The sequence below is a fragment of the Xiphophorus hellerii genome, chromosome 14, assembly GCF_003331165.1.
Source record: "Xiphophorus hellerii strain 12219 chromosome 14, Xiphophorus_hellerii-4.1, whole genome shotgun sequence".
NCBI lineage: Eukaryota > Metazoa > Chordata > Actinopteri > Cyprinodontiformes > Poeciliidae > Xiphophorus > Xiphophorus hellerii.
The window spans coordinates 5,873,964-5,893,868 of record NC_045685.1 but is presented as its reverse complement, the minus strand read 5'-3'; the positions used below and the strand labels follow the sequence as shown (position 1 = coordinate 5,893,868).

Sequence of the window (19,905 nt, the reverse complement as noted above, 5' to 3'; positions counted from 1 at the left end):
GACTAAATTTGGATAGATATAGCAGGCATTTTGAAAGAAAGAGAATCAAATCCTGTTCATGTAACAGAGAATATATTTATCCAATGAAGCCTAAAACTCTTTGAAAACAAGATGCCTTTCTTTTAGTACATCAAGTATGAAAAATCCTTTTTGTGTTTTGGATATAGGATGAAAAACATCACCTTCCTACAATGGAAAACTTCTTTATTCTCTTGATTTTTTATTTTTTTTAGATTTTCTTGGCTTATCAGAAACACAGACACACCCACAAGATAGGAGACTTTGCACACACACACACACACACACACCCACACACGCACACACACCTGCGTACATCCACACTATTTAAAGGTCAGCTCCAATGACCTCCCCTTATAGTGAAATAACTACAAAAATCGTTTTTTATATAAAAAAACACAAACAGAAAATGATCTCAAGTTTATTACCTACAACATACATTTTCAATGACTGATTTGTTGAACTTAAGACTGTCCAGTGAAATTTAATTCTTATTTTAAAGCTGCAACAAGAACGAGTTTGTTCTCATTGTCACTGAAACAAGGTAACAGTAAACTTGAGAAAGAGTCACATCACATTGAAACCCTTTAGAAACTTTGTCTCTGCCTGATTTTACATTTATTGACGTTGAGTTGTCCAAAGGTGGGAGACAGGCAGTCATTAGGGACATTTAGAACATGAGCCCTTCTAGCCGTCTGTGGGTTTAATGGAAACCTCCTTCCTAGCTGACCGTGTTTCTCCTCAGGTTGTTACAGGAACAAGGGGAAACATGTGAGGTTCAAAAAGGCGAGTCTTTTTCTGCCAGATGTTTTAGCTTAATGGAGAAACTACAGAGTTTCTCCATTAATGGTAAAGTGACAAAAACATTAATTATTCATCATCATCTTCATCGTCGTCGTTGTCATCATCATCATCATCATCGTCCTCTTCATCATCATCGTCGTCATTGTCATCATCGTCATTATCATCGTCATTGTCATCATCGTCGTCATCATCATCGTCTTCGTCATCATCATCATCGTCATCATCGTTATTGTCATCGTCGTCGTCATCATCGTCGTCATCATCATCATCATCATCATCATCAGGATCGATCTTCCCAGACAGAACATCCTCTATCCACTGCTCCAGCTCTTCGGCCGTCGGCATGTCATCCTGGTCATCCATGTCCATCCACACGCTGTCAGCCTGCAACACAAATACATCACCGCTAGATTTATGTAGCTGACAGGTAAACAACATGATATAATCAATGGCTAAACTGGAAGTCGACAGTATGATTAATTCAAATTATTTGGCATTCTGTTAGGTCTATTCATCTGTTAAACCGGTGAAACAAAACAAGTTATGTGAATTAAAAGTCAGAGGCGTTGACATTATCTGCCTTCAGCTGTGTTCTGAATAAGATATTTGGAAACTGTTGGTTCTGACCAAACCAGAAAATTCCCTCACTAAAAGGTTGAGTATGCAGACGGCTACCGGCTACTGGACCATCTCCCCAGGCATCAGATCTGAATCAAACACAACTCCTTCATGGAAATGGATCAACAAGAGTCTTGTAATGTAAGTGCAGCTAACAAATCAGCAGAAGTGTTGTGTGTAGGGAAGCTTTCGACATGTCGTTGAATCTAAACCACACAACAGTAAAGGCAGCTTTCAAGGCAAAAGAGGATGTTTCTAATGAACGGGCCTGTCATCCTGCAACAGATGATGTGGTTACTAGCAAATCCTTACGTCCTCAACATCAACGACTCCGATCTGAGGAGACGAAAGGTCGATGCCAAAGGTTCTCTCCCAGTATGGAACCAGCTGAAAGTGTGAGACAGAAAGAAGGAAGAGGACATTAATTCTTATGTGACCTAATCCAAACAATAAGTAATGCAGGTTGAATTATAACAACAAAAATAAATCTAGGAAAGTTTGTTTTTTTTCCCACCAGGGGGAAATTGTCGGGGTCGATCCAAATGATGCTGAGGTTGGGGTCGTCTGTGTTGTCACGCGCTACTTCCTTCAGGATCTCCAGAAACTCAAAACCATCTGGAGAAAATTAAGTCGACACGTATTCATTTAATTAATAACTGTTACACTGTGACTGTAGATGTGAAAAAAATAAATCCTTAAAGCAACTAAGTAGCAGGTGCTAAGAAGCAACTTGCCTGGATCATCCTCTTCAGCGAAGGCGACTATGTGCTCTCCATTGATATCGTCTTCCTGCGTTCACAAAAACAGACTCTATAGGTTTTCCACATTCACAGGTAGAATATGCTACTTATGTACATTTATATAGATGATTAAATGGAACAAATGTATGCAGATGTTTCATCTCTCTTACCCAGATCTCATACATGCTGTGTGGTTGGAGCTTCCTCAAAGTCGGTCTAAAACAGGAAAACATAAAAAATAACAGTAATAACCACACATGTTCCTGTAACTACTCTCTTTATGGTTTGATATCTAACTCTTGCACGATGTTGCGTTTCATTAGTATTAAATGATTTTTGAATAAAATCATTCAGAAGCCCACCTGTCGTGCTGTTCGATGTATTCAATCAGCTCAGACTCGATGTAAGGCTTTCCTGGAATGGTGACGGGTTCTCCCATGAAGGGTTCGTAGAAATCCACTTCATTCACCTTCAGTTTGAGCTTTTTGGCAATCTGGAACGCAAGATCAAATGTACTCCGAGTTAGCGCAAACGTCTGAACGCGGCAGAAGTTACAAACAGTAAAGTCGTCGCTAAGAAGACGGGTGGGAACAACTGCTATGGCTGAAGGTGGTGTGATCAAGACCATTATTAGCATTTTTAATTAAATAATCTTTCTGTGAAATTGCCTTATTCGTGCCCGTTTCTCCTCCTGGATCAAAGCTTTTAGCAATCTGGGGCGTTGCGAACAGCAATGGATCGAACTCAATAAGTTTCCATCCATGCTGTCGGCAAACAGAGTTCACCAGCGTTATTTTGGCAGCTGCTTACATTTCACTCTCAGCTGTCGCCGACATGTGAAACGTAATCAATTACGAATTTAATGACGGCACTTGACTTAATGTAATGTTTTGATTGTTGATTCAATTATTGCACGACTTTGTGTCTTTGTGTTTGCGACGACGTGAAGCACTTCGAAATGCCTCGCTGCTGAAATGTGCTAAATAAAAGTTGGTTGATTTGACTGATTGATGTGATGCCATCAGTTCAGTCGTTGCTAAGACACAGACGCAACACCCCGATGCTCTTCAGGGCAACATCTGGTGACTTTAATCAGGCCTCGATCTCTGCTACACTGCCAACATTTCAACAGTTTGTCAGCTGCTCTATCAGAGAAAACGAAGCATCGGATTAGTTTTACACAGACGCCAGGGATTCATATATCTCCAAACCAAAACCTCCTCTGGGAGAAAAGGTCACAACCTTGTTTTTCTCTGCTCTGAATACAGACCCATTGTTCAGAGACAAGCTGTAGCAGAAAGGACTGTGAGAAAGTGGTCACAGAAAGCAGAAGAAGCGGGTTGTTTAGAGCCTACAGATAGGATTGCTCGTTGCCAGCCGCGTGGAAGTGACATCAGTTATTGCAGATGATGGTGGCTGCGGGTAGGAAAGATCTCCTGTAGCGGTTTGTATTGCAACTAATTTGAAAAGGCCTCTGACTGAAGACACTGTGACACTATGACAGCCTGGTGAAGAGGATGAGGAAAGGTTGTCCAGAATTTTGTTGATTTTATGCCAAATCCTTCTTTGCACCATCATCACCAAAGGATTCCACAGTCGTCCCCCAGAACAGAACCAGCAACCAAATGCTGTTAGGTCTGGTTGTAATTCTCAGGAAGGTCCTCTAAAATAGATCCATAATGGCTTATTTAAACGTGAACAAAATAGGACAGCATAGAAAAAGTCACTTGACAAACAAATGGCCGTAGAAGGACACATTTCACTGTGTACAAAACAAGAAATCTGGACAAACCTTGGGGTCAAACGTTGCAAAGAATTTGACGAAGGGGTGGAACTCTTCAGCTGCGTCGTCGTACTCTATAAAGTCTGTGAGAGCGAAATGAAAGTTATCACACATCCAGTCTTGGCACAGAAATGTGAAGCTTGAAGCTGAGACTGTGGGTCCTTTTTAATTTAATGAATGACTCAACCTACGGGGGGATCTCTCGCTCTTGAAGTAGCCGACCAGTTTGATGACATCATCCATGTTGTAGAAACCCTTCAGCTCTCGGTCGTTGTCGATGATCTCCACAGGGTCTTCAATCACCTGCAGCAGACAGGTAAGCACAAGAGTCTCGAACACTTTCCGTTCATTATTCACATCCAATTTTTATCGCAGCTGGTGACAAAACAGGGGAGCTCGGCTACATGCAACTTTTGGGAGTATTATTGCCCGCGCTTCCGGGTTTGTCTCCGCTAACGTTACTTACATCGTACAGGAACTCAACAATGGTATCTGCAGCCAGCTCCCCGTCGTACTCAATTATTTCATTGTCTGCAAAGATGTAGATGCTGTCGACTTCATCCAGGCCTGGTGAGAAAAAAAGATTTCACCTGTGAGAAAATCATATTTTTAATATTTACTTACAAGATTGGAATAGCTTCCGTTCACACAACTGGAGTAGGCTGTCTTTCTTCAGTTCTCAGTCAAATCCATCCCTCGTGTGTCTGTCTCTTAGCTTAATGATGCTTTTAAACTCTTCTAATTTTGGGATAGATTTTTTTTTTCTAATGTGGGCTCGAGTCTTCCTTTATTTTGGATTTTTGACTTTTGTCAAGACACTAAACCAAACAGCTCAATCTTTTCCTCCTCTGAACATAAAACCATTACCGCCTGCAAATTTCAGTTCAGCGTTAAGAGTCTGAAACAGCACTGCTTTCTTTCATTTTTAGCCAATGACCCCAAAACTACCTTTGGAATGAAAAATGTAAACCAACGTCACGTATCTTGAATCTAAGAAGTGCGCCTAAAAGCTGGGTTTGTGTCAGGAACTCAACCAATTTAAATGAGCTCCGCTGCAAAGCGAGGTCAAATATCCAGAACGAATTTTGCTTTGATGGTTTTTTTTTTTTTTGAGGACCATATAAAGTGTTTGGTTTCTCTGAAGCTTGCTATGCATGTTTATAGATTTCTTCGCTCAGTTTTGGTTTGTGTATTTTTAAGCTAGGGGACAACATTTTCAACACCTGACAGAGTGTCATATCCTTGGTAAACACTTGAGGTCACTGTTGGTCCGTAAACCATCTGGTCTTCTTTACCTTCCTTTCCTTCCGTACCTCCTTCTGGTAAAATCATGAGAAAAAAAATAAAATAAAATAATAACATCTAATCTGGAATTGAATGAAATTGTTTTGACTGTCCTTTTATGAAGTAAAAATCTAGACAACATCACCTGCTCTCCAGGTGTAATCATACCCTTGATTACTACCGCAAATATCCTTCTGCTGCATGGTGATGTTTTAAGAAACAACACAAATGAATCCATACTTGTTGAAGCAAAAATAAAACAAGGTTATGCTTTAAAAAACAAAACAAAAAAAACCCTAACACATCTGATGTGTATTCAGCCCTCTTCTACAATAATGTACAGAACTCCTTTCTACAAATATCTACCAATTTTGTTTCTATAAAATCTTCATTTGTTTATTATTTGAGCACATAAGCAAAACAATAAATGTCTCGTGAATTTATGTGTTTAAAAAAAAACAAAGTGGCCAACAAGTGCTTTCAACTTGAAGTTTTGGCCCTAAAAGTTTGAACACCACTGGTTTAGACTTCAGCATATTTTTTATTCCGAATGACTTAAACATAACTATGAGAAATTTAGATTTTATTTATATATATAAACTGTCTTTGAACCATTTATCATCTTCCCTTCACTTCATACTGTAAGTATGCTCAACTTGCTTTGGCCAGTTATATATATTTTTTAAAAAAGCACTGAAGGTTATAGCTGTACCGAAACAAAACTTAAAAAGTTACGTCTCTGTAAATGCTTTTCAATGACATTTACACTCATTTTGTGTTTAACCATGATCGTTTCCCCAGCAGTGCTTCCACAACACATACCCAGCTTCTTGGCAACAGCAGAGGCCTTCTTTTCATCCACCAGACCAAACCCGATGTCCTCGTCTTCGAACTCATCCAGAACTTGGGCGGCGAGCTAGACAAAGAGACAGTGGCACAAAAACAGCAGGTGGGAGAGATTGGGCGAAATTCGGGTAGAGTGACCTTTCGACATCGAGTTAAAAAGCTTGAAGTTTTTCCTTCCAATTGGCAACATTCGAAGGAGCGGTTTGAAGCTCCGCCTTAAAATCTGAGCGAAACCCAAAAACCCAACACCTGGCAGGAAGTCACAGGAGACAACAGAACCGCCACAGGAACAAGACAGGCAGAACACGGGCCGACTACGATGACAGCAAGAGACACAGCAGCAGGTGTGTTGGAAAGAAGAGGAGCGCGCAGCCCGCCAAAAGCCATGGTGCCCACATGCGCACACTCACACACACACACAGATATGTACAGCAGAGCACACCCGATCATTCATATAGCGTGTTACATCGTTGTTTTACGTGGTATTTAAGACTTATGAATCTAAAATCATCTCGATAATGTGAGGAATCTTATGTGTGTGAAGGCTGTCTAAAGCATTGTAACGCTTTGCAAAGTAGCATGGCAACGTGGATTCACAATGTAAGCCACAAATTGCCCAAAAGCAAAAGCACAAGTAACTATTTCTAGTGTTTCACTATGTTTTACGTTGCTCTTTGCAGATTGTCTCTAAAGTCAATCATTTCACAGACATCCATTCTTTTGGTATAAATCTGATTTACTGTTGAAAAGATCTAATTGGATTATCACCATGAATCCATGACAGTGTTGTTTTTTTAAAAAGATTTATTGAGGTTAGAGGATATGTTCTCCCAAATCAGAAAAAAAAAGTTGCTTTTTTTAGCTTGATAGACCCATTATGTTCAGTACGTCTGTCTCAGGCAACCTGTCTAAGTATCAATCACAACGTTCTCTGTTATGAACAGAGTTATGCACATGGTCAGGGTTCAGACCATGATCTGAACCCTGACCTCCACCCGTCCGCCAAAGAGCCAGGGTTCTGCAGATTCTACATCTGCTCAGCTACAGTGGTTTGCAGATGACTCTGTCCTATAACTTAGAACAAGGTCATAATTAATCAGGAGGATGTAGACACAGGGTAACAAGTAGAAGTTGGCTGTTTTGAGAAAAGTGAAAGTCTTCGAAAGAGTTCTGGAAAGGCAACAACCCGATGGGGGAAATAAATAATAGTAATAATAATAACAATAACAATAATAATAATAGTACATGAAGATTTACATCCGTCACCCAAGGAGCAGAGGCTGAAAAAAAAACAATGAAGACAACAATCTGGCAGGGAACAAAGGACACAGACTGACCTTTAAACTAATTGGGGAAGTTAGGAAACCTGAACTGAAGGGAAAATAATGAGCAAACTAAAGCCTGACGTTGATAAGTAGCATTCAAAAGACGGAGCGTTGGGCCAAACAATGAAACGAAGCCAAATTAAAACCAAAGAAATCACCAGAATGCTAATTAAATATGGCGAATCCTGGATTTCTGCTGTTAGTTATGTTAAGTATGCCTTCTTAAAAATGAATTAACAAGCGTCTAGACATGTCTTTACATCAAGCAGCCTACATGTCTTTAAACAGCTTACCATTAAAAATAGTCATTTACCATGTTAAGGTTATGGGGTTTTTCTTGATTTGGGTGACGCATCCTTCGATGTTCATGGTGATCGTTAGATGGATTGGTGAAAGGATGGATGGACATGTTAGAAAGAAATTAATGTATTAGACAGGTGCTTTATCAAACAAGGTATCCTTACTTTTGTCTTTTTCTCACAAATCTGACGTTAAACTTGCACAGCCCAAGCTGCTGCCGCTACTGGACTTTGAAAGCAGTTCAGCCTCCGCTGGTCTGTGTTGCGGGTTGCTACGTCATTTCACTTCCTTTTAAACTAAACTGCAGTCAAGGAGACGAAGAAGTGAAACAGTTAGCGTGTAGACCGCGACAGCAGGAGAACCCGTAATGTCACGGCCCCGCACGGAAGCACTCGACAACACGAGGCAAACTTTGACGTACCTGGAAGATCACGGCTGCTTCGCTTGTGATCAACTGCAAGGAGAGGCAACACTTTAGGGCGAGGCATTAGGTGGACTCAGCCTCCATGTTTGTTTACAACAAATGGAAATCTTCACTGAGAACAAAACAAGGCCACACGGACAATCAAGAAAATGACCGACTGGCTTTCCACCACAGATCACCAACAAACTGAAGCTTGTCTTGGCACATTATCTTGTTTGGTATTTCCTCCCTTACAGATTTCTATAGGTTTGTTTTTTTTTAGTTTACGATGTATTTAGAATGTTTTCTCTATATGGACTCATTCAGGCTTTCAGCAACGGTGTAACTATTAGAAACTTCCTGTTTTATTAGTTATCATTGTTCAAACACCACAACCGCTGTACTACTGATGTACTATACTTTGATTTTTGTGTAAAAGAATGGAAATAATTGCTTGTTATTGACGTTTGTTCGCAATCGTTTGCCCCCTCATTTCTACACTTTTCCTATTACCGCAGCCAAAAGTCATTTTCCACAAAACAGACGACAGCAACAAACAGATTCACTGAACGCAACAAAACAACAACTCAACAGCCTTGTGTGAATCAACAAAAACAACAAAAATGTGCATCTGAAAAGAGGAATGAAAGATATTTTGTCAAAACACATTAAAGCCGAAAGCCTTGATGTGACTGAATCTTTTACCGCAGTCGTGTTTTTCTCACACAAAAAAGACTTTAAAAAAAAAATCTAAATTTTAATTAGAATTTTTTTTGTTTATTGTGGGGAAAAAACCGCAACCTACTAATTTGAACCCAGTTGTCTCAAATAAGAAAAAAAATATATCATTTTTATTTAACATTTTGAAGTTAGAGATGTAAGTGTAAGTTTCTTGGAACTTTTAATTAATACTCATTTACTTTATTTTCCCGTCTAAAGATCACTGTTACTGAACCACAGGAAGGATTGGCATGATGGGCTCACCACGTTTCCATAACAACCACTGGTCACTATCTGCCAGCTGTTTGGGAGGCATGCCAGGCTAAAAACATTTTCTTTCCCAACATTACAAACACACACACATGAAGCCAGATAAACCTTTTAATTGGAAATGTGTCCTTTGGCCAGACTGATGTTCCAGATTAAACGCAAAACTCCATTTATTTACCACCAAAGAACAAGCAAAGTAACAATCTAATAATCTTCCACCAGATTAAGATCCGAAAATCATATTTTCCACCATGGCTATCTCATGTCGCAGACCTAAATCCTACAGGATTTTCTCTCTGTATGCGCTCCAACAAGGCTATAATTTTTTTATCCATGCGCCGCCTCATTAGTAAAAAAGGGGCCAGTATGAACAGCAGGGGCACCAACAGAATTATGCTACCAGTGATTTGGTTGAAACCAATTATTTTCTTAACATTGCAATTTTTTTCCTCATCGAATACATTTACAAAGTGTAAGTTGAATTTATTGTAAGGCTTTTCACATCTTTACCAGAGGGACTGGAGTTTGGTGTCAGTAAAGCATGTTGAGAAAGTTCCCAGCAACACGTCGGTATTACTTTTTATTCACTTTGAATTAAAAGATTTAGAAAGACGCCAGAGCACCAACACCGCGCCGTCGGAGTGGGAGCCGTGACAGAGGGGGCCGACGTTGCAGATCAGAGAGGAAAACAACAACTGACACTAAGATGGAAAAACTCAACGTCGACGCCTAGAGTGATCCTTTAAGCGTTTTAAAATTCCAACAATTGCCTCGTCTCTTGAATATTTTACTCTCCCGATGCGTTTCACTTCCTCCCACGTTCCCCTCTCGATCATCGGATCCATCCAGACGACTGGAGCCAAGTTAGAGGTCAGCAGTGTAAACCACTTGGCAGTGTTTCCCGAAGCCCACCCGCTGCCAGAAGGTCAGGTGAGAAAACGGAGAGCTGAGTGTCACTGTGAGCCGCGGAAACCACGCCCAGGCTTCTCGATGCACTTGGCTGCCGGACGACATGATGACCAAGGTGGACTTTGCATTTCTGGCGCCATGTGAGACAGCAACTGTCCACTGCTTACTGTATGCACATTAGCTGACACATTGGTTCATCAGGTTTAGCTTGACATGAGCTGTGCTTGTTGCTAACAGCATACTGATGAAAATAATATTGATGTTCACATGGATTCCGGCGGAATCAAATGTAACTGGACAAACCTAAATAATGACCTCTCACTCTGGGTTTTAAGATTTATCCTAAGTCATCGGGACACTGCTTCCTGCTGTGCATGCAAATGCCACAAAGTGGTCTGAATAGCACGGCGGGATGTGTACGTACAGGTCCTTCTGTAATATCACAACTTCCTCTAATCAATTGGACGTCCATAGTATTTAGTCATCAGCATAGTTACGAATCATCTGAATCTATTTTGTTGTTATTCCAGCTGCAAACTCTTGATCAGCTTCATTGACACTCACTCAACAGATGTGATTCTAGAGAAAAAACTGAGAAAAATAATGTAGGGAAAAGTAACCGCACAGGAAGTTGAGAAACAAATCCATATAACACAAAAATAAAACACATAAGAGCTTGTTTACCTTTTTTTTTTTTTTTTGCCCACACACAGTGTTTCCTAAAGTGCAGTTGGTGCCTTGAGGGAGAGAAAACGAGGCGAGGCGCCCAACTAGCTCATCAAGCCTGCCAGTGTCCATTCAGATTGTGGGAAATGAAGAAATTTGTCACGAGACATGTACTGTAGGCAATGTACGCTTGACGAAGAAATCTCAACCTGCCGCGGATAGTACGTACAGAGTCCACAGAGCACATACAGAACGGTCGAGGTTGTGGCCTTAAGTTAATCCTCAACATTTCTACTGAAAGCGCCGCTTGGCTAATCCGTTTGATCAACTTTCAAACAATGGTTAGACATTATCAGATGTTTATCTCTCACTTTTTGACTACATTTCCACACTGCTTAGTCAAAGGACAACACAACTTTTTAGGGATACACCAATACAAAAATTTTGGTCCGATACCGATATTTGATATTAATATTGCTGTTATGGTCGATAACCGATATTTGCCGATAGTATAGGCTTTTCACTACCATTTTGACATTTTTAGGAAACAAAACCCCACCAGAAACAGACAGCAACAAAATAAAAATAAATATCAGTCGTTTATATTGGCCCAGTCGCATTTATCAGACCGATACTGATATTTTAAAAATAATTACTAATATTGACCGATACTGATGTTGGTGTAGATATATTGTGCGTCTCTACAAATTTTTTTTAGCTTTTTAAACTATATTTTGTGTAAGCATTTCACACAAACAAGCATTGTCACCAGCCACACCATACGGTATGCTCTGTCAATAAATGTCAGTTTGCTTTGTTGTTTTTTTTCTACAGTCCAAAGTGACTCAGAGTTTTTACCTGGTTCTATGCACAGCTCCTTAGTTTGATTTTTCAGAAGGAAGTCGATGACTCACGCACGTTTGTGTGCGTGGGTGTGTATGTGCGTGTGTGTGCGTCATCCTACGATGTAAGGTACTCAGGGTTGACCCAAGGGACACAAACTCAACCAGCTGTAGCTTTTAGACAAGGTACGGAAAACGGCCAGCTGTCATCTTTCAAAAGGAAACCAAAGTCGAAACTTTCAGGGTCAGAGAAGTTTACAAATGCATTTTAAAACATATTAAACCTCAAAACAAAGTTTGGGTTTGTTCATTCGAACATCAAGTAATCTGTATTTCAACATTACAGAGGTAACCAAAATTTCATTGATAAAAATATGATGATTTAACCCAAAGTGTTTTAGCCTTTGAACTTTAGTCACATTTACCATAAATCACATTTACCTGTTTACAACAAGCCAAGACAGAATATTGCAAAATTCTGAACCGGAAAGAAAACTGTGCATGTCTTAATAATATGAAAAACTTTAACTCTAATACCACTAAATAAAATCTGCTCTAAACAGCTTCCTTCAGAGGTTAGCCAGTTCTGGGAAGTGCTGTTAGTTTGCTTCAAAGCATGCTGGGAAAAACAAATATGTGGAAGTTTGGCTCCAATCAGAGGAGACCAAAATTATGAGAGAAATGATAAACATCTTCAGTAAAACATGGCGGTGACAGCGTAATGATGTGCTTAGTTGTTTCTTCAAGAAGCAGTACAGAAGCTGAGAGTGGACATTTTCTGCATATACTTTTTGCCAATCGTTTTTCTTGAGATAATGATTTAATTTCCCATTTTCTCGAGATAATTTTATTTCCCAGTGGTTTTCTCAAGAGGAATTAATTTTCCAGTGTTTTTTTTTTTAGATAACCAGTTAATTTGTCGTTGCGGCATGCAATTGAAAGATGGATCAGGTTTAACAAGCACACCATTCATCTCATGATAGGGAAAAATATGTTCAATAGGTCAATAGATGTTCATCATCCAATCTGACTGATACAGAGAAATTCTGCAAAGAAGAATGGGCAACAACTGTGTAAAGAGATGAGCACTGAGTACAAATATGACTATTGTTTCTCCAATTATTATAAGAAAAATGAAAATGATGCTCGCAGTTCTACAATTATGCTGGCGTGTCACATAAAACCCCAAAGATGTGCCTTGATGTTTTTATCCATGGATGGATGAAGGGATGCAAATGGAAGAAACTGAAAAATTCCAAGTGTGATTTCTGTTTCTAAACAGCAGGATTTAATGTTTCTCCAGGGGAACGCTGCGTCTCTAAGCATGTGCACCGGCGTCCATATAAAGTCACGAGTTCAGTGTGCGTTTCCTCCACAGCCAGCCAGTAAATTAGCAAGTGGCCGCTCTGAAACGTCACAACGCGCCACGCTGAGCTGTTACACAACACTGCACTGTGGTGAGCATGAAAAATTCAGTCACAACAGAATCTCAAACACTCAGAAACACCCGTGTAGATCACGACTGCTGCACGCTTCAGCACAGAGAAAATATTATAAAGTGGCTTTAGAGATCATTTTGAAAAAAGAAAAATCTACATATTTTTAAACTTGATCTCTTATTGTTATATTTCTGTTGTTAATATTTAAGACTTTGGATGGAGAAACTTATCAACTAATAAGCATTTTCCCTTTGGGGATCAATAAAGTATATTCTATTCTATTTTGTTCTGTTTCTATATTGTTATATTTCTATATTTCTATATTCGACAGACTTTGTTGAACAGAGATAACAGTCAACTAGGAGAGGAATCAGTGGAATTACTGATCTCTCACACAGCAGCTTCACCTTCTAAACTCAGAATCTCTCCTGACTCTACCAAGCATGCAGGTTGTCACAACAAGCTGTGACTTATTTTTATTTTTATTTTGTTTTCAGCTGTGTAATTGACGGCAGACCTGTGAGTCCCCACGTCCACACAGCGATTTAGATGTTAGCTGGCCGTAGGGTGTTACTGAGAAAACTGGGATGTTCAGGGCTTAAATGGGAACATCTTCACTCGTGGCGGGGAGGTAACATCACGATAACAACTAGCAAAACAAGAGCAATCACACACCAGGTGAAGAAAGTACCCAAGTATCTGCGTCCTGGTTTTAGGTAGCGACTGTAGCGAAAACTTGAATCCAAACGTACTGAGTAATCGCTCAAGGAGACGGGCAAACAAACCGAACCAGACGTCGGTAATGATGGAAACCTTCTTGGGCTTGTTTGTTTCCTGCTACGAGTTGGTCAGGATTAACACCGTCAGCAGCTGTGGATCTCACTGCTAAAAGCGATAATAACATTCCTGCGGGGGTTTTTTTACAGCAAAGTCTTTAATCACATTTTTGTCAAGATTTCATATGTCGTGCTAATTTGGTTTACTGACAACAATAAAAATGACATCAAATTACTTTGAAGACTACAGAGGCTGACTGCAGACGGCTGAACGTGAATTTATCCAAACCCGTCTGTAAATTAGGTTTGCTGGGAAAATATAGAATCAAGCCGCTGTTTGGATGAAGATAAACCCAAAATTTCATTTTCAATGACATGCAGCATTCTTTAAACTAATCAAACTATTTATAACAAGCATCTGTAGTATTTAGTACAGCAGTATTACACAGCTAAATTCGACTACAGCAGTGATTAATGGCCAGACAGCAGCTTCTGGCAGAGTTCCTGATTAATCTTAGCCCACTCTTCATGTACAAAGGTCTCAATTACATTAATGCGTTTGCGTGCTGCACCAGCCTTTTTCAAATTCCACCAGAGATTTTTGCACGGCCTCCGACTGGGATGGCCACTTTAACTGTAAATTGTAAATAACTGCTAGATAGCGAAAGTTCCAGTCGTTTTGGAGAAATGGGCCAAATTATTTACTCGCAGGACATTTAAAGACCTTTTTAACAACTAAAATAAGCAAAAACATCCAAGAGGAGATTTGAGACCTAGGCCTTAAAGGGATTTATTAACCTGGTAGTTGATGTCCAGGTTTTCAGTCATGGCTCCAGAGAGCAGAATACCAAACCCCTCTGGTTTACTCACATTCCTGTGAGCAAACTAGCCCCTCCAAAGCTAAATAGTTAGTAAAAAATACAAATAGCTGATAGACGCCAGGTTCATTCTGGGTTTATTTTTGTGATTACTTGCATCTGCTATGGCTTGAAAATACCAATAGCAACACATTAGCAGCGACGTTGTTCTGACGTTAAGCACCGCCAGCTCTATTTTTATTCGCATCCAGCTCCGGGGTGGAATGAGGAGCAATACGTCTGGGTTTCAAAGTCAAGAGATTCACATTTGAATTTTTCATGGCGCACTCTGATCCCCCCTCCATTTCCTTGACATTTTTCTCCCATGAATAAATGATACGAAGACATTCGCTGATACAGATGAGAGAGGTGGGAGGGAAACGCTGAAGCACAGTTAGGGTGGGGGAGGAAAAAAAAGATCATTTATAAATCATTGCGAACAAAAGAAATGAACGTTGAACATATGCAGAGTGAATGAAGCACTTAAAGCTTTAACGTTTTGATGTTGAAGTTAGAAACTCCTTACATGTAGTTTTGATTAGATGTGTTCACACAATTACGGTAGTACAGTTTTTTTTCTACAGCTCTGTGAAATTTTATTTCTCGATCACAGTTTCATAAAGACATTATTGGGCGATATTTGATCTTTCCTTTGATTTGATGCCTGACACATTTCCCAGATCAATTTCAGAAACCGCCCTGTACCCAGGCGTTAACAGGCTTTTGTTTTCGCAAGCGGCAGCCTTTGCTGGATGTGATTAAAGAAATATGCAATCACAGTGGTGAGCCCTACTGGGATTTGACATTAACCAGCAAAGTGTAGCTGTAAGCCTTTTATTAATTAGGCTAAAGCTTTTCACTAATCCTCAAATGCAAAAACAAGAGGGAGGGAATATGGAACAAATTCGAGAGGACTGTACGCTCGTCTTGCCTGCAAACAACAAAGGAAAACACTTCATCTGAACGTAACTGTTGACTAAACTAATAAGATAAAAATTATTTCTCAATTTAGAACTTCCTTCAAGGTAACGCCTGAACAACAAAACTAAGTTGAAAGTTGTGAGTAACTGAAAAGAAAAATGACCTTCCGAGAAAGACTTTCCCTTTTTGCTCTTTCACTGTTTTTTTGTATTTTAGAATCTTTAATCACGGCTCTGTTTAATTTATTTATTTACTATAACTGAAAGATCAGCTTTAAAATGACAAGGAAACATAGTTCAGGACTACATTGAAAATAATAATATTTTTTTTAAAAAACACAAAAAACCTCTTTGCTTTTTTCTGTCCCCATTGAGACATGTGGAAAGGGATTTATGTTCTGGCTTTCAGGATGTTGGGGTGTGTGTGCTACTTAAAATCACAGCCAGAAAGTAGTCCACCACGTGGGATTTCTTCTGTAAACAAGGAGTACGTGTACCTCAATTTAGAGGAGATAGAAAAAACGCTTGGAGCTAGCTCTGCTTTTCTTCAAATACTGAGAATGTTGATCAGTTGCAGTTTTTTAAGAGTAAGGGTTTCCTGCCTCAGAGCCCTACACTCATGTAGTTCTTATTCAAATCTAAGAGTAAAACTGAATTCACCTTAAAACATAAAAGCAGCTTTACATAATAGAATTTTTTTGTTGCGGATGCAGTAGTACTCTATTTCTTTCCCTTCCTCTGTCATTAAAATGTGAGCTTATCATTTGCCATAGTAATTCAAATGTTATTTCTTGGTTTCTAGTTTTGGAAGAAGTTGCCATTTGTTGTTTTTGTGACACTGAGCCACTGAGTTAGCATAGATAGTATCAAATCATCCACAGTCTTTGCATGTGTCTGCTGCCTAGAGTTACCAGAGCATTCCCACTGTGCCTTATTCTCCTTCCGTGTTCATTGTGCTCTAGTTCCTCGGCATTGGACGCAGTCCTTGTTTGGCTCGATATCCGAGTTAGTCTTGCTGGATTCACTCCTCCCATTCCACTAGGGGGCTCTAAAGTTAACTACACACGGGGTTGAAGGTAGTTGACGGCGCACCGGACGTAACTTGACGGCGGACCGGAAGTGTTTTATGTCGCCTTCACGTACCTGTCAAGTCTCTCATTTTGGCCGGGAAACTACCGTTTTCTACCGCCTGTTTTCGCCGTGCTCTCGTATTGTTATTTTCCCGTAAATATCCCGTATTGTACCCCCTCCCCCGACCCAAATCCGTTCTCACGTTAGCCCACCACCACCAGGCCCCGCTATGACCGCCGCACCGGACGGCGACATTTCCGGTATTCTCAAGTCCAAAACTCGATGTTTGCAAGCAAGTTAAATTAACCTTAAAACTACTTCTAACTTGCGTTTTGGAGTATTGCCCACCGTGGTGAGTTGATGTTGAATGTTGTAAGCTAACTATGGAGATATATTTGTGTTGTTTTACTTTTTTTTTTTTTTTCAAATTAATGAAAATGCTAGTGATTTTATAGGCAGCTAGTTAGCACAACGTTGGCTCGTTTACTGCATAGTGCGGCGTTTAATGCTGATGTAAAATGTTCAAGGAGTAAGCTATGCTTTAAATATTGTTTAAGTTTAGGATAATTGGTGATGCATTGCTTTTATATGAGCGGTTTGTCAGTTTATCTAATCTCTGTTCATATGCAGCTGCTGAAGAAGATTTTATTCTTTTCAGTTTGAGTGATTGATTTTTTTATGTTGCATCTTAAAGAAGGGATCAGAGAAAAGATCATCATTATTATTAAGGAAATTTTAAACAATAATAATATTTTGACAGTGTAATGTGTCCTTGAGTTCTGCAATTAATGTATTTATACTTCCGGATACTTAGGTGTCAATGATCAGCTATTGTAAGTGTCCCCTCTGAGTGAGCTCTGATTGGATGAATAGCCGCAGCTGGCAGGCAGTCAGGAAGAGCAAAAGTACAGTAGAGCTGTGCTCTTCTCTCTCTCTCTCCACCTTGGCAGCTTTGTTGGGGAAATTGATCAGACCCAACAACTTTGTGTGTAACTATAAGTGGTTTGGGACTTCAGTCTACACCCACAGGATAATGTAACACGTCTTAGCAACACGGCAGCGTTTATGTGGTAGCAGATACAGGAAAGGTCCAACTGCCCATGTGAAATATGGCTCTGAACTTTCACTCTGTCTCACGAGAGCTTTTAGTCTCTTGCTCAGCATGCAGGACTGTCTCAGGCTATTTACAGAGGTGACTTATGAGGGCCCAGTGTAAGCTACACTCTGCTGATGTAAGGAGACACTGCCGTTCTGGAAAGGCTGCAGGTTGCTGTGGTTAACTGGTGTACTGGCAGAGTGCTGGACTCGGGTGCATTATTTCCGGCTTTGTGATAAAAGAGCTCTCTGGATGTATTTATGAAAAAAAAAAAAAAACTGTTCAACATTTCTGCTTTAGTTCTATCTACTGATGTACAGTGCAACTCTGAAGTTTTTACATAGATAAGTAGCTGGCTGAAAAGCACCATAGCACTGTGGAAAACAATATTCCATACTACAACATTTCATAACTTCCAGACTGACTCAGACTCAGACTGAGGGAGAAGATAAAAGAAAAGAAAATGACTGACATTGAGATATCAGTTGACAACTGATATCTCAATGTCATATTAGCATGTTTAGTACTAATGCTTTACATGTTTAGTATATTGTTTAGTACTAAACATGTATACCGCTTAAACATTTTCCAAATTTTGCCATATTAGACACAAACGTCATGTGTTTTACGGGGATAGTAAAAAGTGAGCACATTCAGGTCACCTCAAATGTGTACTACAACACTGCTCAATGACTTGAAGACAGGATTTCTGCTTAGAAATACCAACCTGAAAGGAGTGTAAAATAATAATAATCTATTTTATTTGTAATGCCCTTTATATGTCAAATTGAAATCTCAAAGGGAACATTCACATGCTGATGATGGTAACCTACTGGATTATAGCTGCGCTGGAGCAGTCCGACAGAAGCGAGGCTGCCATTTTGCACCATTGACTTTTCTGCCCATCACCAGCAGGCAAGGCAGGTTAAGTGTTTTGCCCAAGGACACAAACGACAAGAGCGGGTGGACCGGGAATCGAACCGGTGACCTATCTATTGCACAGCAGAACGCCCAAACCATAAATGATGGTCGAAGGAAAGAATGCACTTCCTCAGGTCTAAGGTTGAATTCATAGATATGCTCTCTGTTGCGTTCTAAAATTATTAAAATCTAATATTAGGTGTACCAAACCACAGACCAAAGAGTCGACAGTGTTATTCTCCAATATACTCTTTCTTTTGATCTTAGTTTGAAGTTCCAAAAAAACTACAAATGATCCAGGAAGTGTAACCCAAAGCCAAATTCCCCCTCTGAAACCAGCCCCCAAAACGTCCCTCCTCTCATCTTGACCATTCATTTGCTCTCAACCTGCAGCAGAGACCCACCTCCAAAGCCAGTTCCTCTATCTGAAGCTGCTTCATGGCGCTTCGATTCCCATCCACATTTTTGTGGTAGTAGATCACCATTACGTCGTACTTCCTCATGATGGACTTGTAGTTCTTGGCAGTGAGGGTATGGACACGGTCTTTGCCGTCATACTCGGGGATCTCCAAGCCCTTCTCTCCCAAAGACGGTGCTCCCAAAGAGAGGAAGTAGGACCCTAAAAACACCCATGTCCACTTCATGGTGATTGTTAGCAGTACAAACAACTCAAAGCCTTCTTAATGAGGGAGTTTCAGAGGACAAGAAAACACTTAAAATGGTTTCTACTTTCCCCTAATGGGAGAGTACGTCCAATTCCTGTCCCCAATAGCTGGAGAAGAGAAGGTCTGACATTGATACTGTCTTTATAAAAGGAATATCACATGGTTTGCTGACATCACTGGCCAAAGATAAGAGGTGGGACTATAGATGGGACAACCCTTGTCCACAGGACATGGAGCTGCCAAAAAAGTAGGGGTAAAAGTGGGGGCACTTGTGAGTGGAAGTCAGAAATATCACGTGGTACGTTTAAAGACTAGAGGGGCCTCACTGACACCTGTTTGAAGCTGTTCAGATGAGAAGGAACCATGTTACTGTTAGGTGTACGAAGACTAGTGGATCAGTTGAGTTTCTTGGAAGACAAAAGGAACTGATGCCAGGAAGAAGACAAACAAGGCCCTATTGAAAATTTCACAGAGACACAAACTGAGGCTTCTGCAACAATAGAAGAAAAGAAACTCAGTCCAAAAGTCATCATCTTAAGATGATGGTATTACAAAATTCCTTGTAACATCAAAGTGGATGAAGCCTTTTGAGAGACATCAACCTTCCCTCAAAATCGCAGAAATAAGCTTGT

The 19,905-nt window shown here is 40.1% G+C and overlaps 1 protein-coding gene across 2 annotated transcripts; it reads right to left on the bottom strand.

The window, feature by feature from the left end:
- Window positions 1-423: 423 nt before the first annotated feature.
- casq1b (calsequestrin 1b) lies at window positions 424-19,401 on the bottom strand. Of its 2 annotated transcripts, XM_032584201.1 has the most exons (12): window positions 19,013-19,401; window positions 8,140-8,172; window positions 6,070-6,163; window positions 4,430-4,530; window positions 4,155-4,266; window positions 3,973-4,046; window positions 2,543-2,673; window positions 2,351-2,396; window positions 2,175-2,229; window positions 1,955-2,055; window positions 1,753-1,827; window positions 424-1,206 (listed from the first exon to the last, which is right to left on the bottom strand). In XM_032584201.1, the coding sequence occupies exons 1-12, from the start codon at window positions 19,250-19,252 to the stop codon at window positions 889-891; spliced, it is 1,380 nt and encodes a 459-aa protein (XP_032440092.1). In that variant the 5' UTR covers window positions 19,253-19,401; the 3' UTR covers window positions 424-888. The 2 variants fall into 2 exon arrangements, with proteins under 2 accessions (XP_032440092.1, XP_032440093.1); XM_032584202.1 differs by lacking the exon at window positions 8,140-8,172.
- Between the last annotated feature and the right edge of the window lie 504 nt (window positions 19,402-19,905).

Bases quoted from the DNA above. Each gene is read 5' to 3' on its own strand.
- casq1b (XM_032584201.1), bottom strand. From the start codon at position 19,252: ATGAAGTGGACATGGGTGTTTTTAGGGTCCTACTTCCTCTCTTTGGGA. The intron at 4,267-4,429 runs GTAAGTAACGTT...TGTCTGCTGCAG, and splicing joins TTGTTGAGTTCCTGTACGAT to GTGATTGAAGACCCTGTGGA. The intron at 2,230-2,350 runs GTAAGAGAGATG...TTGTGAACGCAG, and splicing joins ACAGCATGTATGAGATCTGG to GAAGACGATATCAATGGAGA.